Source organism: Eleutherodactylus coqui, chromosome 8 (assembly GCF_035609145.1).
Source record: "Eleutherodactylus coqui strain aEleCoq1 chromosome 8, aEleCoq1.hap1, whole genome shotgun sequence".
Lineage (NCBI taxonomy): Eukaryota > Metazoa > Chordata > Amphibia > Anura > Eleutherodactylidae > Eleutherodactylus > Eleutherodactylus coqui.
In genome coordinates this window covers 173,937,563-173,965,086 of record NC_089844.1, presented here as the reverse complement: position 1 = coordinate 173,965,086, position 27,524 = coordinate 173,937,563, and the positions used below count along the sequence as shown (strand labels likewise).

General features: G+C 43.4%; 1 protein-coding gene across 2 annotated transcripts; it reads left to right on the top strand.

Moving 5' to 3' along the window:
• Positions 1 to 422: 422 nt before the first annotated feature.
• LOC136577683 (microfibril-associated glycoprotein 4-like) lies at positions 423 to 27,267 on the top strand. 2 transcript variants are annotated; one of them, XM_066577599.1, is made up of 6 exons: positions 423 to 442; positions 16,465 to 16,590; positions 22,647 to 22,804; positions 25,281 to 25,377; positions 25,467 to 25,661; positions 26,872 to 27,267. In XM_066577599.1, the coding sequence occupies exons 2-6, from the start codon at positions 16,500 to 16,502 to the stop codon at positions 27,138 to 27,140; spliced, it is 810 nt and encodes a 269-aa protein (XP_066433696.1). In that variant the 5' UTR covers positions 423 to 442; positions 16,465 to 16,499; the 3' UTR covers positions 27,141 to 27,267. The 2 variants fall into 2 exon arrangements, with proteins under 2 accessions (XP_066433696.1, XP_066433695.1); XM_066577598.1 differs by lacking the exon at positions 423 to 442 and adding an exon at positions 6,576 to 6,647.
• The last annotated feature ends 257 nt before the right edge of the window (positions 27,268 to 27,524 follow it).

Here is a 27,524-nt window from a genome sequence, read left to right as displayed (position 1 = left end):
AGATGGCATTCCTACAGTACCAGGTATTGGTTTGTATTTTGGCCAATGTACTTAAGCCCATGAGCCCGCTATAAGGGTCCTCATTGTCTCCCCTACTTTCACAAGACAACTTACCCCATGAGTCGCCCCGATAGGGACGGCCCCACGCTGGATCCTAAAGACCTGGCTCATTTTAGATGGAAAGCAATCCAAGCAGAACAGGGCACAGTTCACAACAACACACAAGGAAATGCATTCCACACAGAACAGGACTGTTCACACGTAATGTCTTGCCACCTGCACAGATCCATTCCACTCCAAACAGCCTGCTTGTGGTTTGCAGTCTTCATTGTTTGCGCAGGTGAGTAATCAGGGGCGGGCTTACACAACCAGGGTCTTATAAATTGCACCTGTTGAGCTATCTGTGTCCATTCCAAACAGAGGAGGAACAGAAGCAAGACAGGTAAGAGTTTATCTACCCAAGCCTAAGTGATCGTGCGACCTGAGTGTGCGCGGCTGACATAACTGTACTGTGTTGTAAGTAAATTGTGTCACAAGTGTGATTTAGGATTGGGGACTTTGGGAAAAATTTGTGTTTAATTACAGTTTATCAATTAGAATTTTTGCATATATTACTTTCATCTACTCTATCTGTAGGGTCCCTATTTAGAATGGGCTCCATGATTGACAATGCCCTCCATTGTACAACTTGTGCCAGTTGTGCAGTACTTGAGCAGCCGTTCGAGGGTACATACTGCTGTGCAAGTAGTAAGTGTGTTGCACATTTGGAAGCCTTGCAGACCCTTACATTTCTGGTCATTTAGGGAGGTGTTCCAGTTTTCAGAGAATTTTTTTTCGTCTTGATTTTTGAAATCAGTATACTCGATTACATAAAACCTGAAATGTGCCTTCCATTCAGACAAAAAAAAGGTCTTCGACACTACAGGCTGCTATACAGGTCCTGGTAGTGGCAGACTCAATTATTAGGGGGACAGACAAAGCAATCTACCATAAAGACCGGGATTGTCAAACGGTGTGTTTTCCTGGCCCTCAAGTTTGACACATTGAACTTTATGTCAATTACTAAAGATAATTGCCTTACCCAACTTGTAGAGGACCGAACTAGGTGGACGGCCATTTTGGACTTAATATTAACCAATAGACCTGACAGAATAACAGGGGTGCAGGTTGGGGGCAGCTGGGAAATAGTGACCAAAATATAATACATATCAACTTTTCCTTTAAGAGAGAATTTTATAGGGGAGCTACAAAAATACTAAACTTAGGAAGTCCAAGTTCGATCAGCTTAGTGATGCTCTTTACCTTAATGACTAGGATAATGTACTCAAAAATAAGAGTACAAATAATAAATGGGAAACGTTTAAAAACATCCTAATTACTTACTGTGAGCGGTTCATACCTTACAGGAATAAAATCCTTAGTAATAGGAGAAAAACCATATGGCTTAATAAAGATGTAAAGGGGGCAATAAACAGTAAACAGAAAGCATTTGAACTACTAAAACAAGAAGGCAGCGAAGAAGCTCTAAAAACCTATAAGGAAAAAAATAAATTATGTATAAATCAGATAAAAGCAGCAAAGATGAAAACAGAGAAACTTATTGCTAAAGACAGTAAAACTAATCCTGAACTCCTCTTCAATTATATAAATAGTAAAAAGATTAATACTGAAAGTGTTGGCCCTTTAATAAATAATGTAGGAGAAGTTGTAGAGGCTGATGAGGAGAAAACAAATCTATTACATACCTTTTTCTACAAAGTTTTCACACAGGAAAATGAAATGTCCCATGAGATGCAGAGTCATAATGTAAGCTCTCCACTAAATGTCTGCAGTCTAACCCAGAAAGAAGTGCAGCTCCGTCTTAAAAACATTAACCCTTTCCAATCCACTGCCTGACATCTAAAGACATTCTGATTGAAGGCTGTACAGCCCCGATGTCGGAAGACGTCCGGCAGGGTATTCTTACTGTAGATTACTGGCCACTCTGTTGTCAGGGGCCTCTCCAGCATGTCACATACCACAGTACTGGCTCTAGCCAGCAGATGGCACCATTTTATAATAGCAGAAAGAGAAAGCCTCCTAGGTAACACTGAATCCAAAATTGGATTGCAAAGGGTTAAAATGGACAACTCTCCAGGTCCCGATGGCATACACCTCTGGATTTTAACAGAATTAAATAATGTGATACACAGACCCTTGTTATTTAAGGACTTTATAGTGACGGGTCTGTTCCACTGGATTGGCACGTAGACAATGTGGTGCCAATATTCAAAAAGGGGCAAAAAAAGCAGATCTGGAAACTACAGGCCGGTAAGTCTTACTTCTATTGTGGGTAAAATGTTTGAAGGGTTTCTAAGAGATGCTATCCTGGAGGACCTCAAGAAAGATAGCTGTATAACTCCGTATCAGCGTGGGTTTATGAGGGGCCACTCCTGTCAAACCAATCTGATAAGCTTCTATAAGGAAGTAAGTTCTAGACTGGACCGGGGAGTCACTGGATGTTGTGTATCTGACTTTTCCAAAGCGTTTGATCCTGTGTAATATAAAAGGTTGGTAAATAAAATGAGAATGCTTGGTCTGGGTGAGAAAGTGTGTAAGTGGGTAAGTAACTGGTCAGTGATAGAAAGCAGAGGGGGTTATAAATGGTACATACTCTGATTGGGTCACAGTTACTAGTAGGGTACCACGGGGAGCAGTTTTGGGCCTTATTCTTTTAAATATATTTATTAATAACCTGGTAGAAGGACTGCACAGTAAAATATCAATATTTGTAAATGACACAAAACTATGTTAAGAAATTAACACAAAAGAGGACGCAAGGCAGTTCGAAGATGATCTGGATAAATTAGGGTTTGGGCAGAAATATGGCAAACGAGGTGTAACACTGATAAATGTGCGGTTCTGCACATGGGCAGGAAATACATGTCACCATTACACACTAAATGGGAAACCACTGGGGAACACTGACATGGAGATGGACTTGGGGATTTTAGTTAACTGTATACTTATCTGGAGCAACCAGTGTCAGGCAGCTGCTGCCAGGGCAAATAGGATCATGGGTGCATCAAAAGAACTCTAGGGGCGCACAATGAGGACATTGTTCTTCCTCTTTACAAGTCAGTAGTCAGACCACACATGGAATATTGTGTGCAGTTTTGGGTACCGGTACTCAAGAAGGACATATCAGAGCTTGAGCGGGAACAAAGGTGGGCAACTAAAGTAATACATGGAATGGGCTGACTACAATACCCAGAGAGGTTATCAAAATTGGGGTTATTTAGTAAAAAAGGCAGCTGAAGGACGACCTAATAACTATGTATAAATATATCAGAGGACAATACAGAGATCTCTCCGATGATCACTTTGTACCCAAGACTGTAACAAGGGGGTGCTCTAATAACTATGTATAAATATATCAGGGGTCAGTACAGAGATCTCTCCCATCATCTATTTATATCCAGGACCGTAACAAGGGGGCGCTCTAATAACTATGTATAAATATATCAGGGGTCAGTACAGAGATCTCTCCCATCATCTATTTATACCCAGGACTGTAACAAGGGGGCGCTCAAATAACTATGCATAAATATATCAGGGGACAGTACAGAGATCTCTCCCATCATCTATTTATATCCAGAACTGTAGCAAGGGGGCGCTCTAATAACTATATATAGATATATCAGGGGTCAGTAGAGAGATCTCTCCTATCATCTATTTATACCCAGGAGTGTAACAAGGGGTTGCTCTAATAACTATGTATAGATATATCAGGGGTCAGTAGAGAGATCTCTCCCATCATCTATTTATACCCAGGAGTGTAACAAGGGGGTGCTCTAATAACTATGTATAGATATATCAGGAGACAGTACAGAGATCTCTCCCATCATCTATTTATACCCAGGAGTGTAACAAGGGGGTGCTCTAATAACTATGTATACATATATCAGGGGACAATACAGAGATCTTTCCCATCATCTATTTACACCCAGGACTGTGACTGTAACAAGGGGGCACCCTCTACATCTAGAGGAAAGAAGGTTTCTACACAACATAGAAGGGAGTTCTTTACTGTAAGAGCAGTGAGACTATGGAACTCTCTGCCTGAGTACTTGGTGTACAAGAGGGACCTGGATGCCGTTCCTGAGCAATACAATATTACATGTTATAGTCACTGATTACTTCAAAAGGGTTGGTGATCCGGGGATTCTTCTGATTGCCAGATTGGAGTCAGGAAGGAATTATTTTCCCTTAAGGGTGCATTCACACGAACGTATATCGGCTTGGTTTTTACGCCGAGCCGATATACGTCGTCCTCGTGTGCAGGGGGGGGGAGGATGGAAGAGCCAGGAGCAGTAACTGAGCTCCCACCCCCTCTCTGCCTCCTCTCCGCCCCTCTGCACTATTTGCAATGAGAGGAGGCAGGATGGGGGCGGGGCTAAGGTCTGAGAATTAGACCCCGCCCCGTCCCGCCTCTTTCCATTGCAAATAGTGCAGAGGGGCGGAGAGGAGGCAGAGAGGGGGCGGGAGCTCAGTTCCTGCTCCTAGCTCTTCCATCCTCCCCCCCTGCACACGAGGACGACGTATATTGGCTCGGCGTGAAAACCGAGCCGATATACGTTTGTGTGAATTCACCCTAAATGTGGAGGCTTGGCTTCTACCTCATTAGGGTTTTTTGCCTTCCTCCGGATCAACATGGGGGGTAATAGGCTGAACTGGCTGGAGATATATCATTTTTTAACCTTTCATACTATGATACGTCGCTGTTTACACCAATAGAAAAACATACATGGATGCAAACACAAGGGTACTGGGAAGGAAATGAGGAAACCAACACCCTCTAGCTAGAGGTGCTGGCATTTATGTGCAGGAGACCAGTGGTGATTGGCTGGATGGAGAACTCCACACCCAGCCGGCTCAAACATCCCACACCTGTGACAGTGTGCTCTTAGAAAACCAAGGAACTACAGGTCCCAGAAGCACAACCTGACAACAGACCAACACAGTAAGCATACCACTGCAATTAGTGCGACAGGAACTACTGTATGGTGCTGCAAAAACATGGTGATAGATGTGGTATGGCTACGGTTGAAAAAAAACCAAAAATACTTGCCAGTGTAAAAGGGGCATGGTTTGGGGGCTTTGGTTGGGGGTATAGCTTATCACTATGTATGTTTTTAACTACATTATTCTAGTGGCCCCAGCTACTAATTGTGTTCCTCTCAGTGACCCTTGGACCCAGTAGTGGTTCCAATAGTAAGCGTTCCCCAGTAGTAATAGTGACACCCACAGTGACCTCAGTAGTAATAGCGACCCCCACAGTGGTCCCAGTAGAAAGTGACCCCATAGTAGCCCCAATAATAACAATGACCCTCAAAATATAAGCCCCAGCCAAGCAGCAAGTGGACCAGCCAGCACATCCACTTAACTGAGGTTCCGTCCTGGACACTAGCCACTGTAAACTCACACAGGACTCTGGACTCTTCCACCTGGTGTCTTCATTCTTACACGTACTGTATGCGGTGCAGAAGCTGGGGCCTAGGGTTCTCTGTGAGTTTACAGTGAATGGCGTCTGGGACAAAACCTCAGTTCAGTAAATGTGCTGGTGGGTCTGGTTGCTGCCCGGTCGGCGTTGCTCAATGCAGGTAAGTGTTTTTTTACTGGCCTCTAGTAGGGCTGGTAAAATATAAATATTGGCACAAGCCTCCTGGGCAGATTACCGTCTGGACCTGTGGTTATCTTGCCGGGTGGCAACCCTAGTTATGACCTCTATTATAAATGTCACAGCCTCTAAAGCAGTGTTTCTCAACTCCAGTCCTCAGGACCCCCAACAGGTCATGTTTTCAAGATGGCCTATAGTAAGAACACTGGTAGCAATGTCTGAGGCACTGACAATAATTACATCATCTGTGCAATACTAAGGAAATCCTGAAGACATGGCCTGTTTTGGGGTCCTGAGGACTGGAGTTGAGAAACACTGCTCTAAAGTGTACTGGCTCTGATAGAATGGTAAGCCAGAGCGTGCCACCCATTATTGCTGCCTGGCCGGGTGCCGAGGATCTGACAGTATTCTTGCTTCCCAATGACACAGCCCTTCACCTGACTACTGGGATAGTTTTATTTCTGTGATTCAAATAAATCTGTGTCCACTTTGACTCCCAAGTGAAGTGTTTTTGCGTTTACTCCAGAGTTCAGGGTTTACTCTAGATTGGGTTGTTTACGATGACGTGAAGGTCCAACCCAAGTTCAAAAGTCAAGCACTTTATAAGACATCAGAATCAGAGGATGGGGAGAACGCTTGGCAGCAGCTACGGACCTGGACCCTCCACAGCGATGGTGTATAGTCCATTATATAGAAACTATGGAGTGCGGCTGGACCACTTCACATCAGGGTATAATTTAGCAGGAGACACTGAAACGTATCATTTCTGACGTGTCCTGAACCAAATTCCTTACGACTGAGGGCAACAACCCTAAACAGGAAGTCCCATCAGTTCTTAGAGGATGGAAAGAGGAAGACATATATGTGTAAGTCAGCGAGTTCTGTGCCCATGTGACATATAGCGACTCACAGTATATAGAGGGGTCAGCAGTGATCCCATTCTACAGATCTGGAAGGAGCATACGCCTCGTATTGATAAAAGTCTCCGGTAAGTTGTCTCGGTCAAGGAAGGCTGGAAATAGTAATCCTAGTCCTGCAACCTATAGCTGAGGTCCACCGCTAATCATCAGTATGTCGGTAATGTATCCAATCGTTCCAAACATGTAGACTTCAGCTCTGATGCCTACAAGTATCTCCTGTTGGTGATTTGCATTCTGGGAAGTATCAGCTCGTGGCTTGATTCACTGCGTGTCGCACGCGAGGCAGCAAATATGCAATGGCATTGTGTACTTGCGGCATGCCAACAATCGCCATGCATTGTCTTGGCATGAAATACGCGCCAAGATAGAACATGCTGTGATCTTTCCTGCAGGCGTATTCGCACAATATGTGTGAGCAGGGCAAAGTAGGGCAAAGTAAGTGGCACCAGTGTTATAGTATTATTGGTTCAGCCATGTTGTTAGTGTCCAATAACTACCACTAGAATAGAGAGTGCAGCTCCGGAGTATAATACAGGATGGAACTCAGGATCAGTACAGGATAAATAATTTAAAGCACTGTTTACTGTGATTAATTCTATATATTGTGGTAGAGGAGCCACTGTGGTGACGTATATGAGTGACCAGGCGGCCATAGTTCAGGAAAATGGGCAGCAGGGAAAGGCCATTCCTAGCTGTAGAGCTACGTCATTATGAGTCACCTGAGAGGGCTTGTTAAAAAGAAGCTGTGCTTCTCAAAAATGGCTCCCATTACCAGTTCGGACAGAGAAACTGCCTACACAAAAGTCCTGTGTACTGACTTCAAGGCACGACAGGGTATGAGACGCACACTATGCTTGTATATGATATATGGTTTGATGATGTATGCAGTTTTGGGCCCTAAGCCTTAATATTAGAGAGCTGCCACTGTTAAATGTGTAGTAAGAGGCCAGATGGCCAAGATTTCTGTTTTTCTGCACTGTGTTGCTGCCAGGTGTTATTGAGCTGGCAGGAGTCTGACTGAAAGAAACTTCAGTGTGGAAGTTGATTTACTGTGTGTGCCGTATGAGAAAAGATGGTGTACCGAGGTGAGTGCCTAATCCTGGATGTCACAATTGTTCTGGAATATGATTTCTCCAGCAGGCTTTGGGGTATTTTGTCGCTTTCCTAATTGTGTGGAAGCAGTATGCGCACACTGACCAAGTCAAACACAAGGTATGAATCTCATGTTAAAAATGGCTCTCCGTCCAGAAACAGCCAGACAGGGCCTTTTATTGTACAGACACACAATGGGCGTGCAACAGGTTACATCAGTAACATATAGGATTCTCATTTGTCGGATCATACAGAATCCCCCACCTCTCTGCCCACCTCTCTGCCCACCCTCTCTCACGTCCGCCATAGTATGGACTTTGTATTCTTTAGCATGCAGACAACCTTATCAACATGTGCTCAGGCTGAAGCAATTCCTTTGTTGTAGAAGTTTCAGGATGGGAGTGGAAGGGGGGCTAGATAAACACTCAGTATTGGACACAGATCTACACATAAACTGGTTGAGCAACTTCTTATGTACTTAGAGCAAATACATCACCCATCCATTGGCTAGCAAATACCATGATTAGATTGTGTGTGTCCTTTAGACTCCACAGAGCTGAAAGTCATTACAACATCAATAGACATTTTATATTAAATAATTATCATGTCTCTCACAATCCCCCCTTAAAATGTCTATCCTCTAATTTTCACAGTTCTCTGCGCATGAGCCTATAACTGGAGCGCGTTGAAGGTTCGTTTTAGGGTCTTCAAGGGGGTGTAGGACTTGTCCACTCCTTCTGGGGATGCATCCAGCAAACTCATGGTGGAAGCGGCTTTTCCAGCATCAGTTTCACAGGTCTCTCTGACACAGGGGATAACACAGCAGACTAGAACAGAAAAGGTAATCATCAGTTCACATACAACAGCGACGCCCGTCTGTGCCAGGATCCTTTACCACCCGCTCATCCATGGCGAGTGCTGGTCCCAAAAGTTAGCTCTTTTTAGTTAGTACGGTCAGCTTCTTAATGACAACTGCGTTTTTACCCGCGGGTCATGTGTCGTCTAGGATGTAGGTATAACAAGTCTCCCCTATCATCTTTCAGACACTCCCCTTTTTAGCTAAAGTCATATCTAAGGCCATTCTATTTTTTTAAAAAAGTCATAGTCGAGGTAGGTCCTATTGGTCAACTAGTCCCTATAAGGCGTCTCTAGTATAATTTATAAACCGCTGCTAATTATAATAAACATAATTAATCCAGTCAACGTTTATTTACCATAATGATCAGGAAAGTGGACTCGAATCTAGTTTTAATTTGGTCTCTAATTTTTAAAACTTGTCAGGTACCCCCCTTGGCTATCCCATGACGTCAATGTACACGTGTAGATCAAAACTACCACCAGGGGTCTCTCTTCTCGCTCTAGTATAATGTTACAATACTAGTAGCGTGCACAGGTACGCACGGCGTGGGACTCCCTAATCTTCACCCACACCAATGTCCCTCCTGGAGATAGTCCTAATGGTGAACACGTCCAAGTCGCCTCACCCTTGCGTCAGGGCTTTCCCACTGCCCGTAAGTCCCTACTCCTAGGAGGGGGGGGGATCCCTACCTTACCTCAGAGGGAGGCCATGGATTCCCTGGGCTCATTTCCGGGCATCCATACCCTCTATCTGTACAAGTTAACACCCCACAGGGTGTGCCCTCGCCGGAACCTAAGGTCTTCTGCACTATCCCTAGGCAAATGGGAATTCCACTGACAATCCATCTTAGGAGATCGGGGCAGGCACAGTACTAGTACATTTCTCCTTTTTCTTTGGTAGCGCATGTGGTTGGCATTATCGGAACTGGCTCTTCATCTTTTTCAAACAAGGGAAACGTTGGTGTCTGACAGGATGTGGAGGAGCATAAGGGCTTTACTAAGGCACACTCCCCTGTCCAATTACCCTCCAGGCGGGTCCTCTACCTCATGTCTCCACAAAGCCAGTAAACGTCTCCTAAGGACTGGACCTGATTCTGCATCTATTCCCCTCCTATCATACTGTAGGAGGAGCAATACCCGTTGGTGAGTTCCCCAAAAATCTCCCTCCACCCTGCCTATTTGCCTGGCAGGTGTAGTTTCCAGGGTAGTCAGTAATACTCTCTCCGGTGCAAAACACTTAAGTAGTTATAGAGTATTCCTTCTTCCATTTCTCACGGACAGTGTAATTAGCGGAAATGTTCGTGAAGAGACTAATAAACCACTCTTCAGCATCTACAGGGAGATTTAGGGGGACCATCCCCGAGTGTAGTCGGGCACTACCGCACACGCAACAGTTAGACTTGTTGCTCCTGTTAGCATTGTACCTCATCAACTCCAACCAGAGATTCTGGTCAGAGTAGCCAGTCGCTACTGTCAAGGTGTCCTCAAAGGTAGGGTCGGCTATGATCATCATGTTCGTCAAGGTCTTTATCTTACGGCGGAGGGGGTTAATTATGGGCACGGGACTAAGTGAAGGCTTCCATTCGGCTGCATCTACCATACCCCTTATTTTAAACTTCCCTAAGGGATCTATCCTCCCGTACCGGTATGTCCCCAGACTATAAGTCTCCCCGTCCCCCGGGCTTGGATCTCCCATGGTTAATGTAAAAACCGCATTAAAACCAAGCAACATACTAAGTTCAGCCTTCCAATACCTGCTGTCCTTATTATTCTCAAGGAGGGTTATACGACTAATTAGGGATTTCCCGCTCCTATTTTTCTTATTTAAGGCACTTCGCGGTTTATAGGACTAGTCTGTTCCTGCGTTCCATCCCACTAATCCCCAATAACGGCAGTCTTCTCCCCAGACGTTATCAGTGGCGCAAACATATTGTATTCCCCGGGTATATAAGTCATATAACCAGCTGGACTGAGCTAAATCTGGCCTGCGGTGGGATCTTGCGCCTAGACACGGGACCACAGTACAATAGTCGAAGGAATATGCAGCTACTTGAGCATTGGACGAGTTATACTAGAAGGTAACCATACCCCCATATTCTTCCGACTAAGGATTCCAGTTGCCACCCTCCTCTCTCACTAGCCCTAACCAGAGTAACGTCTTTGGCACAACTAAGACTGGTCTCCCGGATCTGAAGCTTTCTTACAGTATGAAGCGTGGATCCATGTAAGTCTTTCGGCTAGTTTCACAGCTGTGGCAGTAGTCAGAAGCACCTGGTAGGGGCCATCAAATCGGGGCTCAGGAAGGTGCTTCCTGGGGAACTTCTTGACGCACACCCAATCCCCAGGCTGCAAGATATGTGTCCCAGTGTCTGCCTCTGAGTCTGGAAGAGAACACCTGTGCATAGGCTTTGGTTAGTTCTTTAACAACGGAAATCACATACTCAGTCAACACATCAGATTGTAATTGTAACCACTGAGGATAGTAACGACCTAGCCTTGGGGCTAGCCCAAACAATCTCATAGGGAGATAATGTATAATCCCCCCTGGGTTCATATCTAACACTGTATAAGGCTATTGGATGACAGTCTTTCCAAAGTGGCGTCATTTTTAAGTATCTTACTTTTTAGCGTGCCACTACGTCTCTCCACCTTTCCACTACACTAAAGGTGGTACAGTATGTAAAAGGCCTGGGATACATCCAGAGCAGACATGACATGTTACATTTACCTGCGAAGTTTATACCTCTGTCTGACTCTGAATCACCTCTGGTACCCCATATTCACAGTTTACCTCGTTCATGAGCTTCTTTGCGGTTACCTACTTGTTTGCCTTGGTGACAGGGTCGGCCTCCAACCTGCAAAGACATCAACAACAACAAGCATGTATTCATACTTCCCAACAAGTGGGAGCTGAACGTAGTCAATTTGCAATCCCTGAAATGGGTAGAGTGGTCCCGGCAAGTGTGGTGTGGCAAATTTACTTCTGCCCTGACTTACCCATGGCATAGATCATGCTAAACCGGACAAATGATGCAGCAGCTACAGAGAACCCAGAAGTCGCCCAACCTCTTTCAAGCGTCGCCGTCATTGCTGCTTTACTAGGTGGGTCTTTGCGTCCATCAGCTGGGCCATCATGGGATACAGGAACTGTGGTGGGCAAGTGCTGTTGACTGTTCACCACACGCTGTCCTGTTTCTGCTGCTCCCATATTAGTCCATTTATTCTTTCCTTCCTTGCTGGCTGGTAACTGTAAAAGTCTTTAGCATATCAAAGTCCAAATTTTTGTCAATGTCCAAAGTTTTTTTACCACTGACTCATGCTGTCAGTACCTTTCTTCTTTCTTCCACGGCTTGAGGGCCGCTGCCTTTGCTGCGCTGTCAGCGAGGGTGTCGTCTCTCGCCTCTCCAGTGTAGGAATCGGTGCGAACTCTCAACTTTGTCAGGTAGAAGTAGGGCCTCCATGCGACTCTGTACCGTTGCACCATTCTCAATTGGTTGTCCTGCTAAGGTAAAAAACTGTCTGGCCTTCCATATTGGGCTGTAATCATGAGCTATGCCAAATGCATACCAGGAGTCAGTGTAAAGGATTGCCGGTCTTACCTCTCGCCACTCTACACGCCTCAGTGAGGGCCTTCCATTCCGCTTATTGTACTGTGACATGCGGAGGCAGAGCTTCTGCTTCTAGGACATCTTGTTGTGTGACCACTGCATATCCGATGTGGAATCATCAATCCTCACCCTGGTACCATCTGCAAAAAGCTCAACATATGCATTATCAACAGGGGTTCTGGTAACTGTTTGCATATCTGCAGTTTCTTACTGTATTAGTACTAAATAATCGTGCTGATGTTCTATTTCACATGGCTCGGAATCTTGTAGCACAAAATCATTTATTTTTTTTTTCCAAACCCAATAGCTGATCTACAACACCTAGATCATCTATGACCCAGATCACCTATGCCTCCCCCCTTTTGAACCGCAATACTCAATGGAAAAAGAGTCATTGCGTTCAAACTAGTAAACCAAGAGGCACAAAAACAAGCACTTTGTAGGTCAAGGTGACATTGTATGCAGCGAAGTCTGAGCGAAAATCTCCTTAAAAAAATTTTTTTTTTAATTTCAGGTCACAGTTAGCATTTTTTAACACAAGGGGGCGCAACACAAGTAAAATTTTACGTCACCCAGTGTAATAGTATTTCAGGGTATGGCCAGCGTTTAGCTTTTACTCTCCTGTCGGAATATAATTATAGCTTCAGTGTAGACTGACACTAGAATATACAAAAGACTTAAAGAAAAAACTAAAGAATACGGATGAATTAACATCCTACTCTGGGCAATTCAGTCCCTCTTTCTTCACATAAAAAGTAAAATTACTTCACCAAATTGCATGAAAAAGTTTGCTGGGTGACTATAGTGAAATTATTCCATCTGTAGGAGCCTTCCATAACATCATCTGTCTGAGCATCCATTGGAGAAGCGGGCAGTGGAAAACAGAGCCCCTGGGAACATGAGAGAGCGTCCCCTGTCATGTATTCCCGGCCTCTGCCCCCCATGCATCAACTCCAATCTTCCATGCACTATAAACCAGCTTAGTCATCTACTATGTCCCAAGCTGCATCTCCACAAAGGTTTGTTTCCCTGAACTTATCACACATCCAAAGTGGCCACATCTTGGAGCGTAACAAAGTCTGGTCAAACAAAACCTTTGTTCAGACAATCATGATGTTAGCACTGGATACAGTGGCATTGGGGAATATAGGCCTCCCAAGTGCAGCAAAATGGCCGCCAGAGGCAGAAAGGGGCGGGGCTACAAATCTCCCAAGTGAGGCAAAATGGCTGCCGGAGGAACGGGCGGGGCCAGGGGCAGCAGCACTCCCAGGTGAGGCAAAATGGCTGCTGAGTAGCAGCACGTCCAGGTGAGGCAAGATGGCCGCTGGAGGAGGAAGGGGCGGGGCCAGGTCCTGTCCCGGATGGGGAGGGACCGGAAGTAACATCACACACCCTGAAAGTGAGCACATGGGGGGAAGTAACTTCAGGGTGGGGGCAGGCCTCACTACATTTTCTGCAGAGTCACACTATGTTGGATTGTAAACATTGCAAGCACGGCCGCCATTACAGGGAGGGGCTGTAGTCAACACAAAGACATTACATTGTTCATAAGCAATACACATACCCCCCTACATGCTTTCTCCTCTTCAATCTCTTAACTACATTATACCTCCTCCTAGCAATCTAAAAAACACCTTTCTTTCTGCTAGGCTTCCTGCTCATCTTCTGTAAACTTTCTACAGTCTATCTTATCTGTCCATGACCTAACATTTCTTTCTGCAACTTTTCCTGGTCCTTCTCTTTGTATAACATTTCTACATGTTCAGTAAACTCTGCTGCCTTCAGCAACCAGATCACAAGCTCTATGACCTTTGTCCTTGCTCACTTTGCTCAACTCTATGCTACCTGCTTATTCTAGCCTATTCGAAGTTTCTGCACACAGTACTGTTTCTCTTGTAAAATCTGCTTTCTTCAAATCCTTCCCATATAACCTCTTTCCCACTCAGATTACAATGCACATTAATTCTACAAAACACAGGGAACGACAAAGTAAACAGAAAGGGTTAATTGGAAAAAGCTTTCAGTTCACTCTTATCAGCAGCCCTCCCCCCAACAATAAACACTGCACATTCTTTCTATAATACCAGACAGACGGGATTACTGGAGAATACCCACAACGGCTCAAGGTATATATATATCTCATCCACCTTTATATCAACCCAAGGTATATATCTCATCTACCTTTATATCAACCCAAGGTCTACTAGCAATCCCGAAGAGCACTTCCTGTACACGTCCTAGACAGGACATTTTAGCTATACACAGAGACTGACGATTATTTTCAATGACCAAAACCTCAATAATATTCTGGAGAAATCAGCCGTCACAAAGCACGACTATACTTCATACGTATATACCTTTCCACATATGAGAACATAACACGCTCAATCATAAAGTTAAGTATACGTATCATAAATCTTCCTAACCTCACACTAGTTTTACCTAGGAGCACGTGTCACTGGCGTGTTCCCTCAGACTTAAACAGCCGAGTCCGCCCTCCTGACACATTAACCCTCACAGAATTTATCTCTTGGTCTTGCATAAACAATTTTTAACCGTCTCAGACACAACAGCATACACAGCGTACAAAATACCCCTAGACAGGTAACGTGGTGGTTTTACCGAGTGGACAGAACTAGAGTTATTACCTGTCTTTCAGTGAAGGTCCAGTCTGGATCAGGAACAGGCAGAAAAGCAGTCAGAACCCAGCTTTGACACAGGTAGATAAAGCAATCTTACCGTGTTCTGTAGATTTTCGGGCCCCTGAGTTCTGCGTGCCATCTGCCGATCTCTGTACGTTCCAGGCTGTGACCTCACAGATCCACTCGCTCACCCAGGGACTCCACTGTTCTGGAATATGATTTCTCCAGCAGGCTTTGGGGTATTTTGTCGCTTTCCTAATTGTGTGGAAGCAGTATGCGCACACTGACCAAGTCAAACACAAGGTATGAATCTCATGTTAAAAATGGCTCTCCGTCCAGAAACAGCCAGACAGGGCCTTTTATTGTACAGACACACAATGGGCGTGCAACAGGTTACATCAGTAACATATAGGATTCTCATTTGTCGGATCATACAGAATCCCCCACCTCTCTGCCCACCTCTCTGCCCACCCTCTCTCACGTCCGCCATAGTATGGACTTTGTATTCTTTAGCATGCAGACAACCTTATCAACATGTGCTCAGGCTGAAGCAATTCCTTTGTTGTAGAAGTTTCAGGATGGGAGTGGAAGGGGGTCTAGATAAACACTCAGTATTGGACACAGATCTACACATAAACTGGTTGAGCAACTTCTTATGTACTTAGAGCAAATACATCACCCATCCATTGGCTAGCAAATACCATGATTAGATTGTGTGTGTCCTTTAGACTCCACAGAGCTGAAAGTCATTACAACATCAATAGACATTTTATATTAAATAATTATCATGTCTATCACACAATATATAAACTATAAGGTGCCATCTATATATATAAAAATGAATGTCTGTGTGTCTGTCTGTCCTTTATGCATTACTACACCATTCATCCAATTGCCCTGAGACTTTGGGCAGTTGTTGAGTACACTCCTGGGAAGATTACTGGCATAGTACAACTATCCTACGATAGGTGGGGTGCGTGCGAGCGTCGACAGTTATGCCCCCCAGACAAAGATCGTTCAATTTCCATCTCAAGCACGAAAGCAAAAGGCATTACGAGCAACGGGATGCGTGTTCAACTACAAAATGATGCATCCACCGAACGTATCACAAGACAATTGCTGGATATTGGATTGGGAATGCTGAGGTAAAATGAAAGCTGCGCTGTGATTTTTTGCTATTCCTTACACTGCTGAGGTAACATGAAAGCTGCGCTGTGATTTTTTGCGATTTCTTATACTGCTGAGGTAACATGAAAGCTGCGCTGTGATTGGTTGCTATTTCTTATACTGCTGAGGTAAAATAAACACTGCACTGTGATTGGTTGCTATTTCTTATAACGCTGAGGTAACATGAAAGCTGCTCTGTGATTGTTTGTAATATATTATACCGCTGAGGTAACATGAAAGCTGCGCTGTGATTGGGTCTTATATATTATAAAGCTGAGGTAACATGTAAGCTGCACTGTTATTGGTTGTTTTATATTATACCGCTGAGGTAACATGAAAGCTGCGTTGTGATTGGTTGTTATCTATATATATAAAAACAAATGTACGTCTGTGTGTCTTCGCAGCAACGCGCGACGGGTAAGCTAGTTATATTATATAACCTGTTCATTATATGGCGCATGGACTACAGCCTCCAGCTTCTAGTGACACTTACCTCCATCATGTCTCCTTTAATCTAGGCTGAACACATATTGCTCCTGTCATTAGTCTGAAGATGTGGAGTTTCCCAGCCATCGTCACGATCATCATGTTTGCAGGGAGCAGTGATCAGTCTTTGGATATCAGTCACAGAAACAAAGATAACAGTGAGTATCACCTCCCGCATCCTCTCGCTGATCACTATCTATGTACTTCCTAATAAACCGGCACCTCACTGCAGGTCTGATATTCTATAACGTACGAGACCAAACTTCTTTCCTCCACTGCAAAGAAAACGCAACGCAACTGCACTGGCCTATGCAGTTTTATGTAGGTATAGTTCAGCCCATGGTTGGCCTTTGGGGTGTGCGATCTGTGTAACCACACAGGGCGCATGACCCTCCAGAGATGAAAGGTGGCGCTGGTGCCACCCAATCGTGTACTGGAACAGACAGTGACAGCATCACACAGCGAATAGATTTAGATGAACATCAGCAGATAGTGTACATACGCAGCGCCTGCACCCCTTTTCTCTTGATGCCCTGCAGTCAGTGACAGCATCACTCGCTGCAGCTGTTGCTTGCCTGTATAGTAACACTAGCTGATATACCCAACTTCGCCCAAGTTAATTTGATACAGGTGTTTACGTTTTGTTTGCATGGAAAATTTTGTGAAGTCAAGGTTACTTTATAGGATCGAGGAATAAAATATGTATAAACATAGAGGAGCGTTAGATTCTCCTCAGGTTGCATGTACAGATGTCCCTCTGCAGAATGTGCCACCCCTTCCACTCTTCTTATTTAGGACCTAAAGAATGCTCACACCAAATTTCACGCTTGTACGGTATCGAGAAGTTATATTACATAGGGGTGCACTTACTTTTGCAAATAGTATTGAATAATTGAGTTGTGACCCCTTTACTTTTCCTATTTTGGACCTAAAGAATGCTCCTGCCAAATTTCATGTTTGTAAGACATCGGGAAGTTACATTACATTGCAATTAGCTTTGAATAATCGAGTTGTGACCCCTTTAATTTTCGTATTTAGAGTATAAATAATGCTCGGGCCAAATTTCACACTTTTATGACATCGGAAAGTTAGAGAATTAGATTTGCTACATTACACAGGGTGCCAATGCTTCTGCAATTAGCACTGAATAATCAAGTTGTGATCCCTTTACTTTTCCTATTTAGAACCTAAAGAATGCTCCTGCCTAATGTCATGTTTGTACGACACCAGGAATTTAGAGAATTAGATTTGGTACATTAACCAGGGGTCCTAATTAGGGATGAGCGAGTATACTCGCTAAAGCACTACTCGCTCAAGTAATGTGCTTTAGCCGAGTATCTCCCTGCTCGTCCCTGAAGATTCGGGAGCCACCGCAGCTGACAGGTGAGTCGCGGCGGGGAGCAGGGGAGAGCGGGCGGGAGAGAGGGAGAGGGAGATCTCCCCTCCGTTCCTCCCTGCTCTCACCCGCAGCTCCCCACCCCGTGGTGGCCCCCGAATCTTCAGGGACGAGCAGGGAGATATTCGGCTAAAGCACATTACTCGAACGAGTAGTGCTTTAGCGAGTATACTTGCTCATCCCTAGTCCTAATACTTTTGCAATTAGCATTAAATTTTGGAGTACAGCCAATATACTGATGTAGCAGCACTGAATTTATCATTTAACTCTTTTAAACTGTATTGTTGGTGTATTTTATGAACTCTATGAGTTACAAATCTCATCAAAAGCCATCACATCACAAATTAGCACTAAACATGACAAACATGTTTGTATGACATCGGGAAGTTAGAGAATTAGATTTGGTACATTACACAAGGCTGCCAATACTTTTGTACTTAGCATTGAATAATCGAGTTGTGACCCCTTTACTTTTCCTATGTAGGACCTAAAGAATGGTTGTGCAAAATTTCATGTTTGTACGGCATCGGGAAGTTAGAGATTAGTGGCCAGTCAGTCAATGAGTCAGTGAGTCAAAAAAAATAAAAATAAAATAAAATAAATAAATAAATTTAAAAAATAAATAAATATATACATATATATATATACATATATGTATATTTGCATGTCTGAATCCATCTACTCTTCTTTATGTTGGCCGTTGCCCCACTAAGGTAGGATGCCGCTTCCAAGCAACTTGTAAATTATTTTTATATAATAAACAAAACAAAAAAGGTACAAGGACGATGCAACGCATTTCGGAGTTATAGTTCTCCTTTCTCAAGCACAAGTTCATTACATGTGAAGCATCTGGCCGGCACTATATAGTATCATATCATCTATTTGGTGGTAATGTGGGGCAGGGTGATCATAATTATGTTCGTTAGTGTGGAAGTGTACGAACGATCATGTTGCTCCAGCGAGAAAGCCCCAAATGTGAGCCTGCGTTCCAACTATCAGAAATACTACTCCACCATTAGTATTGCACATCCCCCGGTGTGCGTTTCAGAGTTATGCCACGTGCTGAAAGTAGAATGTTACAGGCTAGTATATTACAATTCATCTTAAAATTAATAAACGTGGTTAAAAATCTGGGATCACGATGGGTTGTAAAAAATATTAATCAATGTATCCTGAAGTAAATAATATTTCTTGTATATACCCTTTTTTATTCATAACCTTCTTTTATTAACAAAAAAAAAACATAATAAACCCAAATAATATAAAGCAAAATTACTATAAAATGTACAACATACAGAAACAAAAACTTAGGGGATTAATTTATTGGGACCCACGTGGTCAAACCAAAAACATTTGGTAAAATATAACAAAGGATTGGTGATGATACTCAAGATTACTGATTTTGTAAAATCATCAATGGAAATGTGGACCGACCAGGAGTAATCAAGGAGGATGTATAAGACCATAAAATATCTGTGTTTCTAGGTAATCATATATAAAAAATTATGTAAAAAAATAAAATATTCGTATATGGGGAAAATGATAAAAGGACCGAGAGGAGTGTGAGACTACAAAATAACATCATGCTCTATACAGACATAATTTGCCATTTTTTTTCTAGCCCATGTCTCCCTATAAAGCCTTCCTATGTGTTGCATCGCATCCGTGTTTTCATGCGGTGCAATACAACTTTTACAGTAGGAAATCCTACGGTCAAAGCCCTAATCTAAACTCGAACTGCAGTAAAAACCAAAAAAATAATAATACATCACCTAAGAGGCGCTGTCTCTTCAAGTCTGGCACTCATCTTCAGTCTTCTGCCAGCCTTTCCTGGATTGGAGGATCAAAATCACCGCCTCCAGGAATGGCTGGCTGTGATTGGTTCACGAGCACCATGGCTCAGCCAATCAGAGCCAGCGTTCGATGAACCAATCACAGTCATTCAATGATTCAATGAATGGCTGTGATTTGTTCCTCGAATGCTGGTACTGATTGGCTGAGCCATGGCTCTCATGAACCAGTCAGAGGCAGAGCTTCCTGGAGGCATTGATTTCCGAAGACCCGGCCAGGAAGCTCTGCAGGAGATTTTAAGCAACTGCCAGGGGGCTTAATGGGAAAACGCAGAGAGGAGAGGTAATGTATTCTTTTTTTTTTTTTTCTGCAGCTATGGATTATTTTGGGCATAAGGCTTATATTTCAAGTCCCCTCCCTCTGAAAATTCTCGCATGTGGTGCCACAAAGTCACTTTATTGCCGCTGATCACCGAAGCGATATTGCTGCGATTTTGTCATGTCAAATTTGCGTCGCCCGTGTGGATGAGCCCTTAAGATACTATAAGTTACAATAACAATTAGAAATTGGACTAAAAAGTGGACTCGAAAATGGGGATTTGTACAAACAGAAAGTGAGAGAAACAATGACTAAACAATGAAAATATAAACTATATGTTAGATTTTCTCTAATACGTCATTTAAACCATTCGGCACGAGTCTGTTAAGCTGAAGTATCCAGTACATTTCTTTAGATTTGAGTTTTATAAAGTGACCTTGTGTGACCTTCCCCAGCGGTGTAATAAACATTAGACCGGAGCCTCTATTATGATCACTGGAGAAATGTCATGATACACTGTTTTTGGAAATCCATTCTGGATATTAAAACAGTGCTTGTCTATTTAGGGTCCTGAGGGCGTTCATAGTCCTCCAAATATACCTGTGGCTACATGGATATTCTAACTGGTAGATTGTACAACTCGAGCCAAGTGAGGAATTGTTTCAGATGAAAAGATCTATTTTCTCTCTTTACAAATATCCTTGGATATTAACCCTTTCCAGTCCAATTTGTATCCTGGTTTTCGTAGGGGGCTTACTCTTTTTCTGCCGTTAGACGACAGTGCTATCTGCTGGCTAAAGCCAGTACTGCATGAGGTGACACGTTGGATAGGCTGCAACAGCAGAGAGGCTGGCAATATACAGTAAGAGAACCCCGACGGACGTCTACCAACATCAGAGCTGTACAGCCTTAAATCATAATGTCTTCACAGGTCAGACAGTGGATTGGAAAGGGTTAAAACAACATTTTCAGTTCTGAACCCCACCTTTAAAAGTGCAGATGTAACACTCCTCACTAGGAAAAGTGGATTATCTGATTATGTGGGGAAGACGGGGCTACAATATAAACCACAGTTCTGTTTATTCAAAAAATAACAGTTGGTTGTTCTGAAATCTCATTAGTGAGAAAGGGCTCACCCCTCAAGGTTTCCAGTTGTCTTGAAATGATGTTTTCCACATGAGCGAGTTGGAGTTTTTTGCCTTCCTCTGGATCAACATTGGGTGGTAGTAGGTTGAACTGGATGGGCATGTGTCTTTTTTTTTTTAGCCTAAAATACTATGTTACTATGTAAATGTAAACAGTCTCTGCCAAAACTGATTGTGACACTAAGTATATATATTGTGGCAAGTGGGGTCACTCGACTGCGGATCAATGACTTCTTGGTCCAGAAATGGGCACAACACGTGTACAAATGCCTCAAAGGCTCAGAAGACTTGCATTCTTTTTAAATCTGGCACCTGCCAGCATTTATTCCACAGCAAAATGTATGCACAGCATGCAAATACAGTCCATATGTAATGTCCAGGGTTTAAAACCCACAGGGCCCCATCACTAACCCCACCAGGGCGTCTGGAAGGTATCCTACTCCGTCAGACAGGTGACAGGCCCAACTGGTTTACACTGGACCTCAGGGTCCAAATTCCTGATGTGGCTCCTTCACCGCCTGTCTGGCTAGTAGCCAGCTTTCTATCTGCTCTACTGAGCTACAACTGCCCCTGAGTGTGGCAGGATCTGCTCCTTTTATGTTAGTACCTGCCACACCCATAGGTGTTAACTCTTTCTCTGGTTCAGGTTAACCAAACAAACAGTAATCTGTACTCCGAGGCCCTCTACAGGCAACTCTTGCTACTGCATTACCACAATATGTATATAAATGAATGAATATATAATTTTATCTGTATATCGTAAGTAAGTACATATCTTATTTCCTTAATGTACCCTCACATAAATGCAAGCTTTTTTTTTAGTACACTTTGGTGGTGGTGAAACTAGTTGGGGCAAAAGGACATTTTTTACAGGGTGCCATCTGTCCAAAGGTTGACCCTGGTTCAGTTCACTTAAAAGCAGTTGGTTTCCCTCTCTTCATGCCAAAGAAAGAAAGCCGACTTCAGTAATGCAGCTAATCATACTAAAGGAAAAGGAACTAGAATAGTGTAATACACAAGGGGTGAAGCAAATATTGTCCGACTTAATCAAACTTACAAGAGAACATAGTTAGAAGGTAAAAAAATCCGTAGAGCACGCAACAGCAAACGCCCGACTCTGGGTTTTGCTCAGTTCCTTCTTTCGGGGCATGTTGGCGTACGCGTCATCTGGGTTTGAGTAGTGGCAGGTCAAATCGGATTAAATTAATGAGATTACACAAAATTATGTTAAACATTCTCATAAATTTCATAAGCAAACATAAAATATATAGTTTTTTTTAAAGACAGCGCTACAGTCCCTAAATACTGTATAGAACTAGACAAACTGATGACATCAGCAGACACAACTCATACACACAAATGCCCACATGATTGAGCAGCCAACCAGTGACCACAACTCACAATTTTCCACAATTTCCTTACTTTGTGGGGAGAATTAGTCAGAGAGGGGGTGGCTGAATTCCGTGGGGTCTCAGCTATGCATTTGAGCTAAAATGTTTCAGAAGTGCAATGTGGCAGCTGTGGACCTGTAACTCTGACCCCCTGCTGTGTCCTCTCCTCCTAGTTGTTGGCTGCATAGATTCCTGCCGCCCTTATGACTGCTCTGATGTGTCGGCCCAGGGTCTGACAGCGGACGGCGTGTACCTGATATATCCAGGTGGGGCGAGCTCTTCACCCGTCTCTGTGTATTGTGACATGACCAGTGCTGGTGGACCCTGGACGGTGAGTACCGGCCCCCATACTGTCATATAGAGTCAGTCTTGTTAATATCTAAACATATGCTTCTGTCTAAGCAGCCATAGATCAGCAATTCCAAATCTACACCAAGATCTAAATGATCCTATAAAGGGGCCAAATCTTGGTGCATACAATACTGGGCAAAAAGTACTGCAAATTAAGAATATTTGAAAAAATGGAAATGTTAATAATTTATTTTTGTCAATTAACAAAATGCAAAGTGACTGAATAAAAGAGAAATACAAATCGCATCAATATTTGGTGTGACCGCCGTTTACCTTCACAACAGCATCAGTTCTTCTAGATATACTTGCACACAGTTTATGAAGGAACTTGGCAAGTAGGTTGCTGCAGACTTAATGAAGAACTAAGCACAGATCTTTTGTGGATGTCGGCTCGCTCCAATACTTCTGTCTCAAGACAGAGTGGATGATGATAAGATCAGACCTCTGCGGTGCCAAATCAGCACTTCCAGGACTCCCTGTTCTTTACACTGAAGATAGTTCTTATTGCCATTGGCTACATATTTGAGGTCGTTGTCCTTTTGCAGAATATATTTGGAGTCAATCAGACGCTTCCCTGATGGTACTGAATGGTGGGTAATAGTGATGAGCGAGCATACTCGCTAAGGGCGATTGCTCGAGCGAGCATTGCCCGTAGCGAGTACCTGCCCGCTCGAGAGAAAAGGTTCGGGTGCCAGGGACGGGCAGGGAGCTGTGGGGGAGAGCGGGGAGGAACGGAGGGGAGATCTCTCCCTCTCTCCTCCCGCTCCCCCCTGCTGACTGCCGCAACTCACTGCTCCCCCGCGCCGGCACCCGAACCTTGTCTCTCGAGCGGGCAGGTACTCGCTAAGGGCAATGCTCGATCGAGCAATTGCCCTTAGCGAGTTTGCTCGCTTATCTCTAGTGGGTAAGTATCTGCTTTACTATTGAATGATAGGTAAATATTCATAGTGTCCTCAGCTTTAAGGACATTAATCCTTAAAAAAATCCCCAACTCCATTTGCTGAAATGCAGACCCAAAACTGCAAGGAACTTCCATAGTGAATCATTGTTGCCTGCAGACACTCATTATTATTATTATTATTATTTGGCTCTCTACCATTCTTTACTGTTGCCTGCAGACACTCATTATTATTTGGCTCTCTACCATTCTTTACTGTTGCCTGCAGACACTCATTATTGTACCGCTCTTCAGCCCTTCGGTGAACAAACTGCCTTCTGGTTCAGAGAAATATTTCAAATTTTGACTGCTCAGTAAAGAGTACCTGCTGCCATCAATACATCCCAGTTTCTACAGTCACTTGGCCTTGTTTCTTTTGGCTTTTTGGATTTTCCATCAAGATCAGTTCTGGCCAGACTCCTCTGAACAGTAGATGGGTGTACCTGGGTCCCACTGGTTTCTACCAGTTCTGAGCTGATGGCATGGCTGAACATCTTCTGATTTTGAAGGGGAGTAAACATGATGTGTGTTTATCTGCTGCACTAAGTCTCCTTGGCCATCCACTGTGTCTACGGTCCTTAAAGTTTCTCACTTATTGTGCTTCTTCAAAAGAGCTTGAACAGCAGATCTTGAAACGCCAGTCTGTTTTGAAATATTTGCCTGGGAAAACCTTACTAATGCATTATAAATGCCTTGTGTCTTGTTGTTGTGCTCAGTCTTCCCATGGTGTATGACCTGTGACAAGAAACTGTCTTCCACAACCTCACCTTTGTTGCAGAGTTTAGTTGTTTCTCACCTAGTTTTAAGCCTCCTACACAGCTGTTTCTGTTTCAGTTAATGACTGTAATTCAACCTACATATAAAAATGGTGATCATTATCACCTGTTTGTTATGATTGGTTAATCATAAACCTGATTGTAATCTTACAAAATTTCTGACTTTGTGTAATTGTACTTTGAAGAATTGATGCTGCTGTGAAGGCAAAGGACAGTCATACAAAATATTGATGTGATTTACATTTCTCTCTTAATTCTTTACCATATTGGCAATTGACAAAAATAAACCATTAACACTTCTATTTTTAAGGTATTTTTTTTCTTTGCAGTATTTTTTCCACACCTGTCCAAAACTTTTCCACAGTAATGTACATCCCTTGTCCATAGCCACTGTATGGAAATCCACTAAGAGAGTCCCTTTAAGACTTCATCAGCCAATGATCTACTCCAAATTACTCCCAACTAGTCATTGTCGCCCTGTAAATGCACCATCCGCTGATCTCTTATCGAAAAATGTTACCAGCATCTCAAACATTCTCACTGGGAAACAAATGTACACAAGAAGCATAATCCAATTGGAACTGGTGTAGGAAATATTGATACCTTCCATCAGTTCAGTTGGGTCCAGAAGCCTTCATAAATGGATCCTAGCAGTCTCCATCATGCATCCATTCATCCATCATCCTAGATTGTGCAATGTATAACTGTGCAGGGTTACCTCCAGACTCTACCTCTTCTTGCAGGTCTTTCAGAAGAGGTTCGATGGCAGTGTGGACTTCTACCGGGGTTGGGAGGAGTATAAACTGGGATTTGGACGAGTGTCTGGAGAATATTGGCTGGGTAACTGCTTGTTTCTCACTCTTGGGCTTTAGATTTTTACATCAGCTGCACATTTGGGGTTACACATCACTGTACATTCATCTCCTCAGGTTTACAGAACATTTTCCTCCTAACCCAGAGGAAGACGTATAGCCTGCGCATCGACATGGAGGACTTTGATAACGAGACTCGACATGTGACTTATGACTCCTTCTCCCTCTCACCTCTGGCTGTCAACCCTGATGAGGATGGATATGAACTGTTTATTGATGGATTCAAGGAGGGAGATCCAAAGAAACGTACCGGTAGGTGAAGAAGGAAGTGGTTGCCATTAGATTATCCTTGTCTTGATAAGCTTGTATGGAAAGTGGCTTCCGCCTGCTCCTCCGTTTGGCCGTCCACTTCCAGACCAATACTGCAAGGAAGAAGGGTAAACTCAGAACCGCCACTCCAGTGGATAAGAATAAAACTTTATAGCACATTGCACATTTGGAAGCCCAGATCCTGGATCTAAATGAGCAGCTTGCAAAACTGAGATCCATTGGCACCATGGAAAGTAGTTTGCTGCTCACTGAGCACTCACTGGGGCAGATGTGGGGGTGGATGTTAGTTTGGGAGAGCAGGATGAGCAACACCACCTATCGGAAGGCAGCATTCCTATAAGACAATGTCAGACTTTTTGACAGGTCTTGTAATAATGACTGGGAATATAAGCCAAAGCCGGAATCCTCTCCGGAAAGAAAGGACAAACCATACACATACGGCTGTTTGGGGATATTTGCCTCTTATTAGTGTGCAGTAGGTTTGCTGGCTTTGCTAGGTGAGAGGCCTTTGATGTATAGGTCTGGAAGGATATGGTTTCTTCATAGAGAGAGCCCCCAGCCAAGCTAGCAAACCTAATGCACACTGATGAGGAGCAAATACCCCAAACAGCAGTATGTGGATGGCTAATCCTTTCCTTATGGAGAAGACTGGCTATGGCTCATATTCGCAGTCATTGTTGCAAGACTTGCTAAGCGGTCTGACATTGACTTGCAGGAATGCTGCCATCCAATAGTTGGCGCTACCGAGGTATTGTTCCATCTTCCCATTTACATAAATTTCCCAGAGGGGCACAGATGGCCTTATAAGTCTCCTCACTAGGTGCTCCCCCCAAAGGAGAAAAAATACCCTTCTCATCCAACACCAAAATAATTCTGAAATGAAAGTTTTATTGTGGAACACGACTGAGATTAAAAAATAGTCAAGAATCAAAAAGTGTCAAGATGTCACCAAGGAACTGAACGATTAGAGAAGAGGGAGTTTATTCCAATGATTGTATTCCTGAGGTTCTTTGTGGTGAAATGAAGAGGCTGTGTTCTATGGGAGAGATCTGTAGATGTATCCACTTGACCTGTTGGATGTTCACGTTTGATAAGTGGTTAAGAGAATAATCAGGAAGGGGATTTACCATTGTGTCATCTGAGCTATCTACTTGGATCATCTCTATTGATGATTTTGCGTTTCCATTCACAGGAAATTCTCTACAGGGGCATAACCAGTTTAAATTTTCAACCCACGACCACGATAGAGATATACATGTCGATAACTGTGCAGTGATCTATCATGGAGCTTTCTGGTACACCAAATGTCACGGCGCCAATTTAAATGGGAAATATCAGCATGGAATCACCACGGAGTACGCCACTGGCCTTGTGTGGGTCACATGGAAAGGAGCCTACTATTCATTAAAAAGGACTGAGATGAAGATTGCACCAACATCTGGTGATAGCAGCAAATCATAATACCGCCAAGAACCCATCTTCATAACAGATGACACGACCGACGAGTCTTTATTCTTGACGATGTTAGGCTTCGTTACCAATGGAACACGTTGGGGATTCATCACTTAATAAAGCAGCTTATTCTTCTGTCTGATTCACTTATCGCACTTATAAATGTAATAAACAATTCATAATTCTGTGTTCTTCTATCCCTCCAAAACAAAACATAATGTGTAGATGTGGATGACACTAAACAGATTCAGCCAGATAACACTTGAGATATTGACGTCTCTCGTGACAACGTCTTGCATCAGGTTATCGCTTGTGTATCTTGGCTAAGGTCTAGTAGGAAATAACTGCACCCTGAAGATGAATCAGTCATTGTCTGTGTAATTAATACACAAA

Coding starts and splice junctions, on each gene's coding strand:
- LOC136577683 (XM_066577599.1), top strand. CDS start 16,500: ATGTGGAGTTTCCCAGCCATCGTCACGATCATCATGTTTGCAGGGAGC. Junction 25,378..25,466: donor GTCTGGAGAATATTGGCTGG/GTAACTGCTTGT, acceptor TCATCTCCTCAG/GTTTACAGAACATTTTCCTC. Junction 25,662..26,871: donor AGATCCAAAGAAACGTACCG/GTAGGTGAAGAA, acceptor TTCCATTCACAG/GAAATTCTCTACAGGGGCAT.